Raw genomic sequence first — 21647 nt, forward strand, 5'->3', positions numbered from 1 at the left:
TAATAGAATCATATAACTATAGATTTAGAAGGGACCATCAGGATCATCTAATCCAATGCAGGAATGTGCAGCTTTCCCATACAGGGATTGAACCTGCAACCTTGGCGGTATCAGCCACCACACTCTAACCCACTGAGATGAGTCAGTGGAGCCTGGTCCATTAGGGCAAATGAGGTCCCTTCCCTACCAGCCTTTGTCTGTCCTCTATCTGCCTGTATATCCAGTCCAGGGTATACTTAACTGCCTTCCAGCTTCTTCCTTGTAGAACTCAGCAGGGAGGAGCACAAGGGCTAAGCTAGAATTAGCTGTCTCTGCCTGCCATTGGCTCTGGCTCCAACTACTACTGGCCTTCTGCCCTACCAGTCCCAATGGGCAGCAGGAACCACTGGAGATGTTGAGACAGAGGCCAGACAGACCAAAGACTCTGAAACAGATACAGATACAACGGGCAAGTTTCCTGCCACATAATGAGCGCTCTTAGGGAACAGAGTTGAAAGGGACGAGCCAGTCAGGACAAGGTGTCCTAAGTCCATATCATATTGGGACTTGATTGCCAGAGGTGTCCCTCCTCTCAATCCCATGAGGAGAAGCAATCTCTTGCCAATGAGGACAGCCAGTCTCACCAAGGATCAGTTCCTCTGCTGTGCCTGCCTAGAGGAGAGCCAGTGTGGTGTAGTGGTTAAGAGCGGTAGACTCATAATCTGGTGAACCGGGTTTGATTCCCCTCTCCTCCACATGCAGCTGCTGGGTGACCTTGGGCCAGTCACACTTCTCTGAAGTCTCTCAGCCCCACTCACCTCACAGAGTGTTTGTTGTGGGGGAGGAAGGGAAAGGAGAATGTTAGCTGCTTTGAGACTCCTTTGGGTAGTGATAAAGCGGGATATCAAATCCAAACTCTCATAGAATCATAGAATCTAGAGGAAGCACTCATTTCACTGTGACCTACGAATGAAATAAAAGGAGCCAGTTGTTCTTGGGCATAGGTGGAGTGCCAGCTGAACCAAGCACCTCCTTTACTGAACCAAAGGACCTGACTTTACTATTAACAAATATCAAACAAACAGCTACATCTGCTGATAAAGTTGGTTTACAACAGAAGAGATGATAGAGTGCTACATATCCTGGGGACAGCAAAAAGCACATTTGATTGCAGACTTTGAATCAACCTCTTTTCTTTTGCATAACTGCTATAATTTCCTCATTTTCTTCAAATCCTTGCTCAGGAGATGCCTTTCATCCCCTACAGGAACAAAGCTAAAATAGGTGTCACTGAATTGAATGCTTTTATTCTACGCTTCCTCACTTATCTCTGCTGTACCATAATTTTAACTTCATACTGTCAAATGCCATACACACTGATGTATTACTACAGTGGTAGTAATAGTACGGGAAGTAGGGGAAGAATTAAAAAAAATTCCTGTTTGCCCAGGCATTTGGTGGCTGAAAGATATTGTTCTCTGTTCACAGCTGTGGATTAACAAGGTGTGAGGGTTTGGGCCGATAGTTACAAATCTGTTGAATGGTCCCATTGTCCAGAGTGAAAGGCATTTGCCGTAAGTCAACATACTGAAGGTCATTCTTGTTCTGGCTCCAGCAGATTTCTCCTTATGCTGACTGCAGGACATTTTGGCCAGAATAAAAACACAGACTTTTCTCTCAGCACAGAGGTCTGCCAAGCAGGTGTATCTAGTATGTCAGTGAGATGCCTCTGGTTTAACTCCAGTGACTTTTATATGGATAAAGAATGGTTGTCATAACTATCAAAATCATCTCACAACATGAATGTAGAAATGGAGAATATAATAGAAGAGGAAATGTATTGATGGAGTACTATATTTGGCCCCTTGTGGGTGAAACCTCACATCCCACATGCTTTCATCTACCACTGCTCTTGACACAGCTTCCCCTTCGATCCCTTGTTCCACATCCCTCTGTTTTGCAAAGGGCACTGAAGTTTGCTTCATCCGACCGCTTTTTTTCATACAGGGTCATAACTTTAACACCCACTTCTGGAGGGTGTGGTGATGCCTAATCTTTCTAATCACCGCCCAGCCTCCCCAAAGCTTCTGTACAGCCAACACTTAGCCAAGGATGGACTCTCTGCCGCTGCTCATCTATTTGTGTGCTACAGGTAAGTGCCTCCTTATTGTTATTTGGAAAAGTGGAGTCTCTGAACTAGAACAGAAGTACTGGGGCAAGACCAGTTGATTTTCTTGTAAACAAAAACCCATTAGGGCAGAGCAAAGCAGAAGTACATGACAGAGGGCAAATCACTCACCCTTGAAAAAGAACAGAATGCAAAGCAGTGGACACTTTTTTAAAACTACAGAATTGGATCTGCTAGCTTCAGCCAGCAGATTAATCAGCTAAAGCTGGGTTGATTAATCATTGGGGATATTTGTTACTATGGTTACTGTTGTTACTGCTGTAGGAAATAACAATGGTTGTATAAAGGGGGCTTTCCTGCTACTTCTATATAATTATTATTATTATTATTATTATTATTATTATTATTATTATTATTATTTATTTGTACCCCGCCCATCTGGCTGGGTTTCCCCAGCCACTCTAAAATATCACACGTTAAAAACTTCCCTGAACAGGGCTGCCTTAAGATGTCTTCTGAATGTCAGGTAGTTGTTTATCGCTTTGACATCTGCTGGAAGGGCGTTCCACAGGGCGGGCGCCACTAACGAAAAGGCCCTCTGCCTGGTTCCCTGTAGCTTTGCTTCTTGCAATGAGGGAACCGCCAGAAGGCCCTTGGCGCTGGACCTCAGCGTCCAGGCAGAATGATGGGGGTGGAGACGCTCCTTCAGGTATACTGGGCCGAGGCTGTTTAGGGCTTTAAAGGTCAACACCAGCACTTTGAATTGTGCCCGGAAACGTACTGGGAGCCAATGTAGGTCTTTCAAGACCGGTGTTATGTGGTCTCGGTGGCCGCCCCCAGTCACCAGTCTGGCTGCCGCATTCTGGATTAGTTGTAGTTTCCCACATAGAGTGCATTGCAGTAGTCCAAGCGGGAGATAACCAAAGCAATGCGGTAGCTTTTATTTATTAAATTGTAAGCGTTCTCACATTTCCTCTAGTATCTGAAAAGACCCATGTAATGAAGTTTGATAACATTCAAGTATTGAAATTCAAACAGTTCTCTAATATGCAGATAATTAATCAATAAAAAAAATTAATAGCTTGACATCCCTAATTTTCTTGTACCAGACCTTCCTAGAGATCTATTAAATGGGTTCTCACAAACATATCCTTTACTGTTAATCTGTGAAGAGGAAAACAGGCTTGTTTTACTGGTCCCACCCATTAGGACATGTATGCAGGTAAATTTCATTTGTGTGGCTGGGAAGGGAACCCGCCAGAATTTAGGGGCTCTTATTATGTGCTGATATCCTAGAAATGTGAGGGGGAATTCTGTATAGATCATATTTAAAAGTGGACTTGCCTAATTCACACTTCCCCAAACAATTTTCAAACTGAAACACAGTGGGGGAAATGACTTGCAAAAATGTCTATATTAGGCAAAAACTGCAAACAAAAATATTTATATTGAGAGAAATCCACTCTAAAAATCCTATGAGACCCTTATACATGTAGAAGCTGTTCCGACCTTCCAATGGAAACATGGAAGTCAGAGGTGGAACCAGTTAGTTCCATGCCATGCAATCATGTCCATGAAAATGGTTGCATGTGAAATGCCTTTGAAAATGGAGGTTCCATTTAGCTCTTATATCCATATATCATGAAACTGTCCTCACCAGCCTTTCAGCTGGTACAGTGGTGGGCTTGGGGAAGCTAGGGATCGGGAAGCAGGTTTAATTTTGTTTGCATTTTAATGAGAAACTTTCTAATTTGCACTTCTCAAAATGCAGCTATCCTTTGAAATACAATTGTGTGATGCAGTTCTGCAACCATTGTTTACAAAAATGCATGCATTAGGGGAATATACGTATACAAAAGGAATATATTAGTGAAAATGATGTTCAAAAATGCATTATACTAGGGAATATACTGACAATATGTGTATTTTTAGATTCAGAAAAAGCATTTGACGGGCTAGAGTTTGACAGGCTAGAAAGACCCTATCTGAAAGAATGTATGATCAAATATGATTTTGAATCTGAATTATGTAAATGGATATAAATTATCTATAATGCTCCAATATCGAAACTAATGATTAATGGTCAAAGCTCCTCATTATAACAGATGTGCTGTTTATAATGACTTTAGAAATGTTAGCTGGGGATATCAGGCAAAAACAAAAAGATACATGACAGGGCACACCAAATATAAAATAAGTTTATACACAGGTAATGTTGCCATATTTCAAGAAGTAAAAATCCAAACACAAAGGTTTTTGGGGAAAAGTTGTTGTGCTTTTTGACGATATCCAAAAATTATGGATGCTACTTCAGCTCTGGACGTATGGCAACCCTATACACAGGTAATATGGTAATATTTCAGACAAATAGAGAAGAATTCTTACAATAAAATTAAATAACATTTCAGGTATAAAGTTAATTTAGCCAAAAGTGAATTATTCTCCTTAAATGTTGATATTGGGTTGGTCAAAGAAGATAAATGGATCAACAGTTAGAACATTTGTGAAAGTAAATATCGCTTCAAAATGGCAAGATCTTTATGAGATAAATTGCCATCCTCTGCAGAAACAAGAACAAAAAGATCTAATGAACTGGGATGAGGCAAGCCATTCCTCATTGGTAAGGATATAATAAAAATGAATATATTTCCAAGAATCCTACTCTAGCTACAAAACAAGAAACCAAGAGTATCTAGGTAAGTTGCTAATGCGAATAAGAACTAAGATAAGCTGAGAATTCCTGAGATAAGTTTTTATTAGGACTCTGCAGAATTGACATGGTCAATTTTATTTTTCATCTGAGTGTCACAGGGCAGTTTATAATATAAAAATACACAGCATAGCAGCAAACAGAAGCAATATACCAATATACTCTCTCACACACACAGTTTAAAGGGCCTGGGAGAAGAAGACTATTTTTGCCTGATGTTTAAAGATATGTAAAGAAGGTGACAGGTGAGCTTCCCTGAGGAGAGCATCCCATAAATGAGGTGCAATGGTATAGCTCACAGGAAAGATGTAACAGGCCAATGGAAGAATAGTCAACAATATCTAATATCAGAAATATTTTACAGGCAAGCGGGAAGGATAGAAAAAAATAGTGTATGGTAGAGAGCATATTTTATACTCAATACTTAGTCAAAGTATGTATGTAGGGCTGGCATATGTCTGGAATTTCTGCCACCCCCCAAAAAAAGCTCAACAACTTTTGTGTCTGGATTTTCACTTTTTGAAATATGGTAACCCTAAGGTATAGTACGTTTATATGTGTTTTGGATTATTTAATCGAAGAAGAAGAAGACGAAGACGAAGATGAAGACGAAGAAGAAGAAGAAGAAGAAGAAGAAGAAGAAGAAGAAGAAGAAGAAGAAGAAGAAGAAGAAGAAGAAGAAGAACTGCTGCAGAAATTTGGAGGACTGAATTTGAAATGGAAAAGTTAGCAACTGAGAGAACCAAACTTCACAGATTGGTCCATCCCTGACAGGAGCTTGGCACAATAAACTAAAATATTAGTGGTACCTCGGGTTACATACGCTTCAGGTTACATATGCTTCAGGTTACAGACTCCACTAACCCAGAAATAGTGCTTCAGGTTAAGAACTTTGCTTCAGGATGAGAACAGAAATTGTGCAGCAGCGGCGCGGCGGCAGCGGGAGGCCCCATTAGATAAAGCGGTGCTTCAGGTTAAGAACGGACCTCCAGAACGAATTAAGTACTTAACCTGAGGTACCACTGTATACAAGTGCATTTGACCTCACCGATCAGAGCTGGCCTGCCTGTGAGCTAGGCTGAAGCAGTAGCCTCAAGGCAGCATGGCTTCCCCCAAAGAATCCTGGGAATATATACCGTAGTTTTTGCTCCATAAGACACACTTTTTTCCTCCTAAAAAGTAAAGGGAAATGTCTGTGCGTCTTATGGAGTGAATGCCTACAGATGGCGGCAGAATGCCGCTGCAATCGCAAGCAGAGGATCCATATAACCCTCGGTCATCAGACTCTTCTTTGGCCAGAACCATGCAACTTAGTCATTTCCTCCCTCCCCCAACTTCCTGTCACCAAGGATCTCTCTTCTCTATTTGTTTCACAGGAGGGCCTATGTCCGAGGCCATAGCATGAAGAAAATGTGTTGCAAGTACTAGCTGCGTGGGTTTGCAGTGTGACCCAGCATAAACAAATTCAAAGGTCACAAAGCCAGTTAGTCTGGCAGAGATAACCAGATGGTTACTTTCTGAACTGCATTCTGAATAATTATGCTTTCAGCATCCTATTTTCCCCCCCTACATCCGCCATTCATTGCTGTCTCACGCCCTCCTTCACATACACCCATTCCCCAGAAATTGTGATGTAAACCTCATGGGGCATCACCCTTTTTCTAATTAGAGCCTCTGTGATTTGGACAGTGTACTAATGGGCAGAAGTTCAACAGGCCTAGCTTTCCCCTTCTCATCACCATAACTCCATTGTGTTTAGGTAAAGGAACACCTGTTGGATTTACCTGTCATGCATTGTTAAAGGCACGGTATCTTCCTCAAGATCAGGATCCACTATCAGAGAAAAAGTGGGGATGTTATGCTTGGAATGAGCAAATATGTCATTATTGCTCCGTTTCTCATTTTTCCAATCTTACGCTCACCCCCTCTTGCCTGACAATATGCATTGCCTGCTGCTCTAGGCACTGACCCAAAGACCTAGAGTGAGCAAAAAATTAAATATGAAAGGAAAGTGGGCCACATATAGAGATTTATTGATGGAAGTAGAGTGAGCAAGTGGGTTCTCCTTACAACTGCTCCTAACAAAATCCCAGTTCAGGGGAGACCCTCAGATGCCATTTGCCATCTAGCAGCAGCAGATCATGGCCAGCCCACTAGAATTCAAGACGCCTCCTTACAGGTGTCTCTTGAGCACCCTCAACTATGGGTTTCCAGACCCAAAGTTTGATAATCATCAAGGACAGGGGTAGCCAATGCAGTGCCTTCCAGGTGTTGAACTACCACTCCCGTCACTTCTGACTATTGATTGGGGGGCTGGTGAGGAGTAGAGCAATATGTTGACTACTCCTGCTCTAAGATTTAGCTGGTTAATCTAGCCCAGCAGTTGCCAAACTATTTTGGCCTCTTTGAGGTCTCCTCCACCCTGGAGAGAGGCCTTATAAATGCTCAGAACGTGGGCAGAACTTCAATTACAGCACCAGCCTTCAAGCACACCGGGGAGAGGCTCAGACTGTGATAGGAGGTGTCTTTCCCTGCCAGGTCTTATCGCACACCAGAGAGCCTATGAAGTGGAGAGGAGATAAAAATGCTCAGAGTACAACAAGGGCTTTACTTCTCCATTCAATCGTATTAAGAATGTGACGCTAGGCCTTTGAGTGATTAAAATTTGATGTCCTTTTAAATGGGTTTGTGGGATGTCCTTTTAAACTGGTTTCCTTCGGCTTTCATTTTTATTGTACATTTTGTGTTTTTATTTTGTATTTTAATGTTGTCAACTGCCCTGTGATCTTCAGATGAAGGGCAGCATACCGATTTAATAAATAAATAAAACAAATAAATTCCCTCTTTCTGTATATATATAAAAAAAAGCTTGAGGAAGTTCTTTGATCATCCCCTGCAGTGCTGATGCCATGCCATGGATTCAGTTTGGATACCGAACAGCCAACCGTCTTCCAGGAAGCAGCACTGGGCTTTGGGCAGAGCGTAGCGCAGTTCGGAAGCGGAAGAAATGGAGGGTATGCAACTGCTGGTTCTCTGGGTCCTTGGAGAGCTTTCTGTCTCATCATTCAGTCCCCAGGAGTGGCAGAAGAGACAGCCCTGAATTGTCCCCATGTGTTTTTGCTCCCGCAGGCTGTTGGTTGGTGCCCCACTCCAGAAGGGGGGAGTGAATGAAACGGGTAAACTCTACAAATGTCAGCCGGGGCCAAGAAAATCAGGCAGTTGCCAGGAGGTCCTTGTGCAAAGTGAGTATGTCACTGGGTGGAGTCCGTGTTCCTGTGGAGTTGCAAAAGAAGAAGAGAATTGGGAGCCAAGACTTGTGGCTTAAGTCTGGAGCAAACACCCAATGTTGCGTGCCTCTCTTCTGTGATTTGGCAGCCGCACTGCCCATTGAGCAAGAACAGAAATTGGCTCTGAGAATTGTGTTGAATCCAAAGGGGCCAGACTTAAACAATGCATTCAGTGTGTGATCACATTTCTGTACCTTTCACAATTTTTGTTAATAAAACAGCAGCCAGAGAATGCCTGACCTGGATCTAGATCAAGGTGCATGGGTGGTCAACCCTTTCCTTCTGTGCTTCCCCCCCCCAAAAAAAATCTCCAGCTGCACCCCCCACCCCACCCCCCAGAAGCTGCTATTTGTCCCTGATATAAGAGCAAATGATTGATGATATCAGGGGAGGAATATGGAGAAGAATCCCACTATGGAGAATGAGCAGGAGGGCCCTGAAACATTGCAAGGCTAGCTTACCATAAGGTTGCCAGACGTCCCCGTTTCCTTGGGACAGTCCTTGGATTTACAAATCAGTCCCCATACAAAATCCATTGAAGTTGAAAAGTGTCCCCGGAGTCATTGAAAAAAATCTGGTAAACTTAGCTTACAACATTTGGAAGTGATTCTGGAGCCGTTCCAACAAGACTACCAAGTCCAGAGTCTAAGGCTGCGTACACACCACGTATTTAAAGCACCCCCCAAGAATCCTTGGAACTGTAGTTTGTTAAATGTGCTGGGAATTGTGGCTCTGTGGGGAGTAACAACAGCTCCCAGGATTCTTCGTGGGAAGTGCTTTAAAATGTATGGTGCATCTGCAGCCTCTACATATATCTAATGGCACTACCAGGTGCAAGAAACAGACTGAAGAAAATTTGGAGTAAAGCCTTGCATTCAGGCAATGGCATTGAAGAGTTTACATTGCAGTCTGTATCTGGTCTGAGGTCCAGCACTGCTGCTATTTTTAAAAGCAATTTTTAAAAAGTAATGGAAATGTTTTCAGGCATTACTGTATTTGACCACTGTTTAAAGTCAGAATGTCAGGAGAAGTCAGAATTCCTAAGATGCATACTTTTCAACATCCCCAGTTGTCCAGGAACTTAGGTTTTGTGGTACCGCCCCATAGTAGAACAGTGCCCCTGTTTCGTCACCATTTTTGTGTGTCAGAGAGATGCTGAGGTATGCTTTTAGAGATGCACTAATGATAACAATGTGCAAGGGGGATTGTGAAAGTTCAAGAACACATTCTGGTCAGGCAAAACCATCCAGGCAAGGCCCTGAGCAGGACAGATGAGGAGTGTGGCCTGGGAACAGTCCCAGAGTTGAGATAGAGAGGTTTCTAGGGCTGCATTCAGCCTCAGGGCTTGAGGTTCCCCATGCCTGCCTTAGCCCTGTGAGAACGTTGGCATATGGAGCTACTTTTGATTGACAGGAGCATTCCAAGGCAGTTAAAATCCGTTAAGTGTCAGTTAGAATTTGAAGCGGGGAGAGGCGATTAGAAGCTGTGAGGCTAGTTAGAGTTTGTGAGGGAGGAGAAGCCAGAGCAAAGGGAAGAAAGAAAGAAAATAAAAATTTAGAAACTCAGGGATTAACAGTTGGCTATAACTACTTCATAGGGATTGCTGGCTAATGAAGTAACATCTGTAGGTGCATTCATATTTTTTTTAAAGAAAAAGCTATTGGCAGGTTTCTTAGACAACAATTGTCTGCCTTCTCCATGAGTCTGAAATATATTTCTACTTAACACTTTTGCGCTGTGGCATAAAGATTATTTAAAAATGTTTGCCAAGAGAAAACAAGCCAAGCCTATGCATATTTATTTACAGTACTCAAAGAGGTTTACTCCCAAGTAGTCAGTCAAACATTTATTTGTTTAAAACTAAAACAATGCAAGTAAATTTGCATAGAGTTTCAGCCTATGATGTAATATAAATGCTCTATTAATAACAAACAAGTGTTCTTGCATTGATAATGGTAATATTCTGTTAGCCTTATCACCTTAGTACACATTTCTCCTTTCAGGACCTATTGATGCTGTGAACATGTCTCTCGGTATGTCTGTCTCTGTCCAAGACTCCCAGTTGCTGGTAAGCAGCAAAGTCCATGTCAGGGATACAGGTTCCCTCAGAAGTACAGTACCTGTATAAACACAAGTTTAGGTATCTGTGCTTCTTTAATTTTCCTTTCAATAGCCTCCTAGTAACTGGGATGGTAAGCTTAGGCACAAGATGGACACTAACACTAGAGACAGGATGATCTTTTAACAAATATTATTGATTTATTAAAGGGATACTATATGCATAAGGTAATAGTGACCCGTTAGGGACTTAAAGGTACTTGTTGACATTTTCCGAAGACTCTTTTACCTCAGGTCAATTTCCAAAAAACACCACAGACAAAGACTCCCACCACCCAGTGCAGCCACTGGGGACAATCTGTACCCCAAAGCTCCTCTGGTTGTACTCCGGGCTGTTTGGACAGTTTAGCCAACTTTTTAAAAAGCCACTTGTGTCACCTTCCTCTGATAAGACTTTTATGCAGGGCAGCTTCTTAAGACCAACTCAGTCATCACCTCCTTTACCCTGATCTTCCCTAGAAAAGTATTGATAATACACTGGTGGACACCTCCAGGCCTCAGTATTCCCCATAGCTTTTCTCTGGTCTGTCTTCCCTTCAACTCCCTAACTGACTAAACTCTCAGATATGCCTCTAAGCAATAATAATAATAATAACAATAATAACAAAAAGCAAGCTGCTGATCCAGAAAGGCTCTTCTTATATTTTTTAAGTGAGCGAAGGAACCCTCTCAGTTATTTCACAACCCTACATCCAACCTTAAGTTCCCTAAATAATTCCTTAATTTCCTTAGGAAGTTGCAAAAAACCCAACCAATATCACTTTAGACCTACTGTAGTCATGGCAACCCGATGACCCGTGGAAAGGAAGGTAGCAGCAGGGTGAAAAACCTTTGACTATAGTGACAGTGAAATGCTGCTGTGAGGAACATGTTCAACAGATCACTACATCAAGATAATTGGGTTTGGAATTTTCTTTCAAAGGTCTGCCTTGTCTGCCCCATGGCACAACCCCCTCCCCAACAACTGACACTTTACCACCGTGCCTTTCTGTCTCACTATGCCAGGGCTTGGGTTCAGCTCCCCCCTCAGAACCTCATCTAATGCCAGGGTTTCATTTAAGAAGGGCTTGCCTTTGAGCATGTCTAGAATGCCTTATTTATCCCAGCTGAGTTAACCAGTTGCCAGCTTAGTCTCCACACATCTGAGCATAACTCTACAAGATTTTCAAGTCTAGTAGTACGGTATCTGCACAGGTTTGAACTCCATCTCTATAAACTAGCTAGCTAGCTAGCTAGCTAACTAACTAACTAACTAACTAACTAACTAACTAACTAACTAACTTATCCTTACCATCTCCTCACCATTACTGACGACTCTCTTGGTTCTACAGGTGTGTGGTCCCACAGTCCATCAGACCTGTGGGAAAAACATATACCTCAAGGGCTATTGTTTTCACCTGGATGAAAATTTGAGGGAGATACAACACTTTCCTAAGAACCAACCAGGTGAGATTCAGAAGCAAGAAAGGAATGAGCAAATATCAAAGTTAAATACCACTGATGGAATGGCAAGAGAAGGACTAGCGATTAAACAACTCACTGGCCTGAATGTCTAGAGGCTGGGGGAGGAAACAGAGATTGGGAACAAGATATAATGGTATCAGTTGTAGTAGTTATGTGCATTGGTGAATGTTGATCACAGGTTTTCTGGCAGTGGTTTTCTACTTTTCACATGTCGAAACTCAGCTAGATATGCTTTTTCAAACATGGGAGTGCAGTGACGGGGAAGATTTGCCTGTTAAATTACTGCTTATCACCACACAGGACCACCTCTTTGGTAAAAAAGGTGGCAACCCTTTGGTCAGACTTTGGATAGTATTCAAATAAATCCTGAACTCAATGAACTTAATGAACTTAAGTTAATCATGTCCATTAACTTCAATGGGTCCACTCTGAGTAGAACTAGCATTAAATACGACCTTTTTTAAAAAAAGATTGGGTCAGCTGAACAGGTTAACTAGCTTGGAAATATCAGTAGGCCTTCCCACTACAACCACTAGTAGCCAGAGGTACCCCCACCTCAAAAAAAATAAATTGTGATTGTATAGCATGATGACACAAGTGTTATGTAAGTTTCTTGATTTTGTGCCCCTCTTTTTACATGCCTCAATCTCACCTCTCCGCCATTTGACTGGTGTTTCCTCTCCTAGAATGTCCAAAACAGCACTCTGACATAGTGTTTCTGATAGATGGTTCAGGAAGCATCAAGCGCCACGAGTTTCCACAAATGAAGACATTTATATCAGAGGTCATAAAGCGTTTTGAAAATACTGACACCCAGGTAACATTGGGGAGTTTTCTTTTCAGTTTCTGGCATGGATTTTGCCTTTTTCACATCTTCTTCACATGGAGTCAACATTTTCATTGAGCTATCTACTACAACCCCAAGGTATCATTCCTGGTCAGTCAGTGCCAGTTCAGACCCCATGAGTGTGTATGTGTAATTAAGATGTTTTTGCCCAAACAGGCATCACTGTACACTTGTTTACATTGAATTGCATTTGCCATTTAACTGCCCTTTCACTCACAACCACATTTCCCCTATGTCATTGGTGCCAATATGCACCATGACCACTGATTCCTCCCTATCTACCAGGCTATCTAGGTAAAGGACAACATCTCTCTTTTGTGCCAGGCAGGCAATTCACCTTGTGGTGCTATGCCCATCACACACTTTCTAATAATTTAATCACCCACGATGGGATCCTTCTACCCCCAGAGAAATATCTTAGGATGAGAGGATAGCTATTTGTCCCACAAGGAATGGGTCCCTTCTAAGGGAATGTTTCCCTCTTCCACAAAATGACACTCTCCTTTCCCCAAGACCCTCATTTTCTCTGACAGCAGGGGAACTATCATTAAGGGAGTGGGGCACAGCTACTGAAGGTTTGATGCCTCTTTTAGCTTTTCCAGGTCTGCTACCTTGGCCTCAACAGAACAAATGTGTTTCTGGACTCATATGTCTGCTTAACTTGCCTTAGTGCTTTGTCAGCTAGAACTGAGACACTTCATCAGCAGGGGCTCCCTATAGCTCACTTTAAAATATTGTCCATCCATCTGGTCAGTCTCACATTCCAATTTCTATTCTGCCAATATCACACAGTCCATCATGGCAACATTCAAAAAATGCTAATTATGGCAGAGTGGCCACTATGAATGATGTATTTTAAAAACTAGTTTAATTCTCAACTCACAACTCCCCTCCAAAACTGAGCAATAATAGGACAGAACTACTCATTATTATTGGATAAAGTTTCATCTAGCTCTGCCCATCACTTGAATGCATATCATTAACACAGAATATCATGCCGTATCAGTGTATGTCAGTTCAAAGATCCACTGTGAGTTGGGCAAATTCTCATTTCCAGAGATCCATCACCAGGCTGTATTCCATGATTCAGCAATTATGCCAAAGAAGCACATACATAGTAACATATCCTGGGAATTTTAGAGTTCTGTTTTCCTTTCTCTCTTCTCTTTATTTAAAGCTGGTTTCTATCCATTATGACTGCACTTAAAAATATGTGGGAAAGTCCTGTTGAAACCTGAGAAGTCAAACAGCGTCTTAGGCAATGTTCACATAAGTGGCTGAAAATGTAGCAAAGTCATTTTCCCTTACTGCATTTCAAACCACATTTGCACGGTTTTGCTCATATCGGAGAAAGGGCAAGTATGTCTTCACCCAACACACATGGCCTTTCTGATTTCTCCACCCCTTCCACACACACACACACAGAGAGAGAGAGAGAGAGAGAGAGAGAGAGAGAGAGAGAGAGAACTCATATTCACAAACCTGTCATCTGTGGCTATGCACTCCTCTGCACATCTGTGAAGGGTGTCCCAAATATTCACACTACTGCTTACTCCGCACCCAGTTTTCTAGTCAAATTGAAGCTAGTTTGAGGGAAGACATGCATCAAACTGCTGTATTTGACAGGAAACTACAGGATCACCATGGATTGTGGCTAATATATTGTAAATGTGGCTTAGAAAACTTGCAGTGTGAGTGCACTGGATGTAGAGTAAGTAGTAACATGTCCATAGTCTTGTTAGGGTTTCTAGTGGCCCACTGACTGAGCTGATTCATTGTGCCTTCAATAACTTTTTAAACCCTTCCCAGGTTTACTAGAAACTGAATTAATATTGCAAATGGAGGCAACTTTGCTTAATGTGCAGAACCTATATAGGTTGCAGGCTTCAGATTTTCTTTCCCACAAAATTTGGATACCGTATCAACTTGGATACTGTATCAGATGAGAGTTTATACAGCTTTGGTTGTAGCTCTCTGATCATTCCTCACAACAGAGCCAAATGCATACACTTCATGTACATTATTTCCCTCAACCATGTATCCAAATCCTTTTCTCAGTTTCCACTCAGCTGCTGTATCTAACATCTTTCACTCCCATTTTAGTTTGCCTTGGCCCAGTATTCAAACCTATATCAAGAACACTTCAACTTTCTTCAGTTCAAGAACGCTCGAGATCCCAATACACTTCTTATACCAGTTAGACAACTGTTCGGGACTACTCACACAGCTACATTTATACAGAAAGTGGTGTAAGTATCTCCTTTGTGTTCATCTGTTTCTGCATAAGATACTGTGTGCTTCCATTCAGTTTGGAATTATCATCTGTCAGGGTTCAGGGAATCCTTTCCCTCCCCCACTGGCGGCAAACCCCCCCCCAAACCAAAAAAAACAAACAGGTAACAAGAAGAGTGCTTACCACATAATTTATTCAGGATTTACACAGAGAGAGAAAGGAATGTACTCCCTAATTAATCAATAGCGTAGCTCTGAGTAATATCCTCCCTCCTTTTATGTCATTTGCAGCGTCACCCCTTCTACGGTGGATGCATGAGGCCCTTTGTCTGTTTGCTTTCTGCTCTTCCACTTTCACAGGCCTCCTGGTTCTAGGAGAAGTGGGGTTGGAAATGCTTTCTAATGATAATGTGTCAGCCAGCTGTTCTGGATCTGCTGCTTCCCCCTCCTCCCCTTCCATTATTTCCCAGCGCTGTCATGTCTCAGGGTCATGACCTTCTGCAAACTACCATTGCGTGGCTATTCCCTCCCCCCCACAGGTGGAATAAATGAAGACAGCCGACACAGAGTTTTTGGTTAATGGGCGAATATGGCCACAACTTTATTGATTACAGGAAAGAAAGGTATTGGCTTTAGGCATTGGCCCCTAACTGACTATCCGGTCTAACCGGGAAGGGTTAAACACCAACAGGGGGAGCCACCCGAGATGCGTATCCCTAGGCGCTCCCCGAGGGGTTACCGCTCGGGGGCGCGCTTTAGGCCCTAGCCTCCGTAGGTTTCGGACGAGGCGTCGCCCCTCGGAGTCCTTTAACGAACTACCCTTCAAGCATTGGGGGAGGTGATGGCGTTCCTCCCCCCCAACCTCTTCTGCATGACAATACCCCGGCCAATGCCTACCGCCAAAAACCGAAGGAGTTGTGACGATTTGCTACGAGGTAGGCGAAAAAACCAAGTGGCTCACTAAACCAGCCAATTAGCCAAATGGAAAAACTCCTACCAGGCCCCTTGCGGCGACCAGCCGAAGCCCGTAGCAAGGTCAGGGGCAAACCTAAAGGGCGGGTGGGTGGGAAACCGCGTCGTCTCCGAAGGGAAAAGGGGCAAGCCAAGGGCTGCCCCGACCTTAAGTGGCCTTACAAAGGCCCGCCCCTGCCGCCAGCCGATTGGCTGGCGCCACAGGGGATGCTAATTGAGGGGAATCCTTGCCCCCTGCGAGGCTGACGCCAGCCTCGCGGGAGCGGGTGTGGGCGGGGTCGTGATCCCGCAACCCCCCCTCCTCCTGACAATCGGAAGGGGCATTGTAAATCTATACTGTCCTCCTCTTCTTGGGAAGGTTCAGGGGCGGGGGGGGGGGGCTCCACCATTGCTCTTCAGTCCAGTCCCTTACATCATCTTTCATTCAGTCACTTTTTAAAAAGGATCCGCATCATGTAATTTCTGAAACACTGGTATTCCAGAGTTTTTTTCCTGTGTTATTCTCTGATCTTTTTTTAGACCTGATTGGTGTTGATTCCACACACCCACACACCCCACACACTTAAAATCCTTAAGTTTTAAGCACTTATTTTGTTTGCTACTTGGTTTGCTGCTTATTTATAACATTTCACTTTATTGCTTACTCAGCTTTGATTTGTATGTCACGTTTTTAGAACTCAATGAAGTATCTGAGAAAGAGTTTTGTTTATTGTTTCGCCTTCATACTCCTTCCCCACCACCAGGCGTGAGCTCTTTGTCCCAGCAAAAGGATCCCGCAGTGGTGCCTCTAAGATTCTCATTGTGATAACAGATGGAGAGAAATTTGAAGACAAGCTGGAATATAGTGACGTGATACCAGAGGCTGACAATGCTGGCATCATCCGTTTTGCCATTGGGGTAAGAAAACTAAGAAGCAAATCCACAAGACATTTCAAGGAAGTCAGGTTAGAAGAGTGGAATAAGTAAAACCAACTCCCCCTCCCTGCCTCCTGTACCTGTTATGCCAGCATGGTGTACAGTTATTAGCAAGATGGACTATTTTAATTCTGAAAAAAGCTTCACCTCTTCATTTTGACGAATCATGCTGCAGTTAAAAGCAGGTTGCTCTATTTTCTTCTGCTCAGTTGGCAATTAATTGAAACAGTATGGACAGAGCAAATAGAAAGAAATTTATTTTCTCTCTCTCAAAAATTCCAAAAAAGGTATTTCTTCTAAATGCCTGTGATCAGAGCCTGCCTGCCCATGAGGGAAGGTGAAATGCCCACCTCAGGTGGCAGAAATGCAAGAAGCAGCACTCCACTAGTTTCACCAACAAGAGAGAGGTGTTCCAGCATGTGGTGTTGCTGCTTGTCTTCCCTGCCCTAAGTGGAGAAGTCAAGTGAGCAGCAATGCTATGAGGAGTGCCCTGGCTCCTGACAAGTTTGGCAAGAGCTGGGGCGTTCCTGCACACCATGTTTGGCTCCCCCTCCCCAATGGCAGAAACAGAGTGGCAATACTTTGAGGAGCGCTTCAGCTCCCACTGAGTTCAGATAGAGCCAGGGTGTGGTGGCAGCAGAAGCATGGGGCAAGTGGAGGGACAGAAGGTGGCAACTGGGATAGCTCAGTTGGTAGAGCATGAGATGCTTAATCTCATGGGTTCAAGCCCCACATTGGGCAAAATATCCCTGTATTGCAGGGTTTGGATTAGATGATCCTTGTGGTCCCTTCCAACTCTACATTTCTATGGATTCCTGTTTTGCCCCAGATGGTGAAATGGGATGGGCCATCATTGGTGGTGATGACACCATAATAAAAATAAAAAGCGGCATATAAATGAATGAATGAATGAATGAATGAATGAATGAATGAATGGCTTTATTTCAGCCACCAACAAGAGGCTGGAGTAAAACAGAGGTGGAGGAGGGAGTTGCAGAAGGATAAGGGCAAGAGAGAGACCTCCCTCTCCATAGGGGCCAGACATATATTTGAGAGTGGAAGTTGAGAGTTCTTCTTAGCTTGGATTGCAATTGACAGTAGAGAAGAACCATGGAAGAAACAGACAAGTTCAAAGTTGAGATATGTATTACAGTACTATATGCCAGATTTGTATTCTAAGTAAGGCAGTTACAAGGTTTGGTGGCATCATTACATTCAGTACATTTCATTCTCTACTTTGCCCCCTGCCCCTCCTCTCTGGCATGCTGTTAAAGGTTGGAGCAGCTTTTTCTCAAGGCAGTCCAAGGCAAGAGCTCAACACAATTGCCTCTTACCCGCCCTCGGACCATGTTTTCTCTGTGAACAACTTTGATGCTCTCAAGGACATCCAGAACAAGCTTGAGGATAAAATTTTTGCCATTGAAGGTACCAAATGCAGCAGGTGGTTCTAGGGATCTAGAGATAATGCTAAGATCCGTAGCTTTTGACTTGTGGTTGGGAGACTCTAACTCAGTCCAGATCTGGACATGAACCTAGTCCATATTTTATTGGCCATTACCCTGCCTAAATGAAATTGAGACAGCTCACATTCACATCACAACAAATAGGCTTGCTATGAGGTATATGTCTAGTTCTTTCTTACAAGAGGTAATAATTAAACTTGGTTGGTAACACAAGATTAGTGTGCTGATCTTTATATTAAATATTAGGAGGTGAGGATATTTACTTGTAGCTTCCAGGTCATGTTCAAGATAAGAACTAGTAGCATAGTTAAAATAGCTCCTAATGTAGGTTTGTTTATATGTTAAGCTATGCCAACTGCACTGATGCCATGATCTACAGGAATAAAGCATGGAAACAGTTCAGATTAGCATACAGTGGTACCTCGTATTAAGTACTTAATTCTTTCCAAAGGTCTGTACTTAACCTGAAACTGTTCTTAACCTGAGGCACCACTTTAGCTAATGGGGCCTCCAGCTGCTGCCATGCCACCGGAGCACGATTTGTGTTTTCATCCTGAAGCATCCTGAAGTTCTTAACCCGAGGTACTACTCTGGGTTAGCAGGGTCTGTAACCTGAAGCATATGTAACCTGAAGTGTATGTAACCCGAGGTACCACTGTACACTGTTACAGGCTCTGGATGCCAACACTTCAACTACCTTTTATATCCCACCTTTTTCTCCAAAGAACTCAAAGTTCCTCCTCAATTAACCCTCACAACAACCCTGTGAGGTAGCAAAAGGCTGTGACTAACCCAAGGTCATCCAGTGAGCTTCATGGCTGAGTGGAGATTTGAACCTTGGTCTTTAGGTCCTAGTCTGACACTAACCACTACATAAAGCTGGCTATCTAGGGTGCTCTCTTGAATACCTTGTCACATAGTATCATTGCATTGTCTACTCCAGCCTTCACCAACATGTTGCCTTACAGATGTTTTGGTGCAGACTGGTGGGAATTGTAGACCAAAATATTTGAAAGACACCAGACTGGCAATCAGGGATCAAGGTGTATGAGGAGAAGAGGAGACGTAAATCTTTCTGCTTGAATCTAATCTGATCTTATTTATGTAGTACCTATCTATTGATTTAAATGTCCTGCCATTGCCATAATGTGGAGTAATATATAATTATATTGATATTGAAAAATCCAGATATTTTTGGCCAACTTTTGAGAATTGTCTATTACGAAACTCTAAGGGATAACATTAGGAGAAAATTAGGCCCAGCAGGGTCCTAACTTGACCCAAAACAATGCTGTTTCCCCACAAACCACACCCATCTACCTCAAACCCTGATGTCAGGTAGGAGGCAGGAAAAAGCATGACTGCTTTCACTTTGAAGTCAATTTCCAAGCAGTTTGTATCAAAGCAAATGGACTTTGAAGGTGATGTTGTCACCTGGCATAAAGTGACTGGTATGTGCAAACTAGGCTTGCAGGTCTGTGAGAGGATTAGGATTTGGCCTACTGGTTAGTTTCTCACCTGTATACTAGAATATCTATGTGAGGGAGCAGACATTTTCCTGCTTGGTTTGAGAGGGTTTAACATTCCCTCTGCACTTTCCCTCCCCATTTAGGGTCTTGTTCTGATCAACCAGAAGCTATCCTCTGCCACACCAATAGGATGAGGTTTCACCTCTGTCTACAAGACTCCATCCTCAGTTAGCTAGATATTACCCCTTAGCTCTCAAGTTCTACCACCCTGCATCTCTTTCTTCCCCTCTTTCGTCTACAGGTACACATTCCCAAGGTGGTACATCCCAAAGCTCCTTCCAGTATGAGATGTCCCAGGAGGGATTCAGTTCCTTGCTAACCCCGGTGAGTCACTTCAATCCCCTACCAATTCTTCTTTTTTGTAGGTTGATAAATCTCAGCTTTCTTATCCCAATCCTCCAAAACAAGCTAAATTTGGGCACATAGAGGACCAGCCTGATACACTGAAATTTAGATTTAGGTGGTACAGGACTCCAGATTCAAATGCCCACTTGGTTATGAAGATATGGCAAATCACTGACAGAATGAACTCCTGCTAACACAAAATGGAATATATACGGTTCCAACTTTTGAAGAGCTAGGTAAGTTTGTAGAGTTAAGTCCTCTTGGAAGCCTGACCTGATTGGGACATGAATTGGTCTGGCCAATCCAGTGTTGGGATGACTCATGGAGACCTGATTTGACCGAGCAAGGTCAGTGCAAGTGGAACTGTAGAACTGGCTCCTCAAAAAGTAAACATATTTTTTAAAAAATAATACTCTAGTGTAATAATAAGAGTGCTCATGCAGTCTACATTTTAGGATTATCCCCTCCTGCTGGTTAACACCATCTCTCCTTTGCTGATTTGGTATTATTATCTCTTCCACTCCTTGTGATGAATTAGGTTGGACCCATTTTGGGGGCAGTAGGAGCCAATGACTGGTCTGGAGGACTCTTCCTATATGGGGACCCTGATAAACCAGCCTTTATTGATGTGCCCAGCTCCACTAAGGATATGAAAGATGCTTATCTTGGTAAGTGTCAAAAACAAATATTATTTATTTTTTGTGCTTTAAGGCTCTGCATGAAGTGCTGGATGTGTTTGTCTAGTACGGTATCTAGTAGGAAGTTCAGAGAAGTCACCCCTTTATAGTAGAGGTGACTAATTTGTGACTCTCCAGATTAGTCACCTCTACTATAAAAGGTGGTAGGTAAAAGGTAAAGGTAAAGGGACCCCTGACCATTAGGTCCAGTCATGGCAGACTCTGGGGTTGTGGCGCTCATCTCGCTTTATTGGCTGAGGGAGCCGGCGTACAGCTTCTGGGTCATGTGGCCAGCATGACTAAGCTGCTTCTGGCAAACCAGAGCAGCGCACGGAAATGCCGTTTACCTTCCCGCTGGAGCGGTACCTATTTATCTACTTGCACTTTGACGTGCTTTTGAACTGCAAGGTTGGCAGGAGCTGGGACCGAGCAACGGGAGCTCACCCCGTGGCAGGGATTCGAACCGCCGACCTTCTGATCGGCAAGTCCTAGGCTCTGTGGTTTAACCCACAGCGCCACCTGGACTATAGTTCAAATCATCCCTGACCACTGACAACGCTGGCTGGGGCTGATAGGAGTTGGAATCTAACACCATCTGGAGGACCACAGGTTAGCTATCCCTGTTTATAGAATTGGGCACCTTTGACCTTTTAATTTTCTCCTACATACTTTTTAGGTCTGAACTTACACAAGATTTTTCATACTACAAGCTCCACTTTAGAGTACCAATTTAAGAGGCATGTGATACACAGTCCTAGTTATAAAGAGGAACATTTGCAATGCTGTACAATTGGGAGGGGGAACCTGTGGCCCTCCACTTGTTCCTGAATAACTACCATCAGCATAGTCAGGGAAGGGAATTGTTGTCCAACATCTGAAGGGCCACAGGTTGCCCACTTCTGCTTTATGTGAAAATTAGGAGAAAGTTCCTTGTAATTATTCCAGTCTCAAAAGTAGCAACATGAACTAAGTCTAATATAG

General features: G+C 43.1%; 1 protein-coding gene across 2 annotated transcripts in view; it reads left to right on the plus strand.

Moving 5' to 3' along the window:
• The first annotated feature begins 1955 nt into the window (after positions 1–1955).
• The window catches only part of ITGAX (integrin subunit alpha X), a 38585-nt gene continuing 18893 nt past the window's right edge, over positions 1956–21647 (plus strand). The window contains exons 1-11 of one of the 2 annotated variants that reach the window (XM_081883590.1): positions 1956–2131; positions 7717–7831; positions 7947–8059; positions 10108–10172; positions 11554–11668; positions 12373–12503; positions 14637–14782; positions 16481–16634; positions 17927–18077; positions 19886–19968; positions 20528–20657. In XM_081883590.1, coding sequence (XP_081739716.1) covers positions 2092–2131; positions 7717–7831; positions 7947–8059; positions 10108–10172; positions 11554–11668; positions 12373–12503; positions 14637–14782; positions 16481–16634; positions 17927–18077; positions 19886–19968; positions 20528–20657 — 1243 coding nt within the window. In that variant the 5' untranslated portion in view covers positions 1956–2091. Of the gene's footprint in view, positions 2132–7716; positions 7832–7946; positions 8060–9581; positions 9729–10107; positions 10173–11553; positions 11669–12372; positions 12504–14636; positions 14783–16480; positions 16635–17926; positions 18078–19885; positions 19969–20527; positions 20658–21647 lie in introns of those variants that run through there. The other variant, XM_081883591.1, reaches the window with a different exon arrangement.

This window comes from Podarcis melisellensis (assembly GCF_964234715.1).
Source record: "Podarcis melisellensis genome assembly, chromosome: 13".
Classification (NCBI taxonomy): domain Eukaryota; kingdom Metazoa; phylum Chordata; class Lepidosauria; order Squamata; family Lacertidae; genus Podarcis; species Podarcis melisellensis.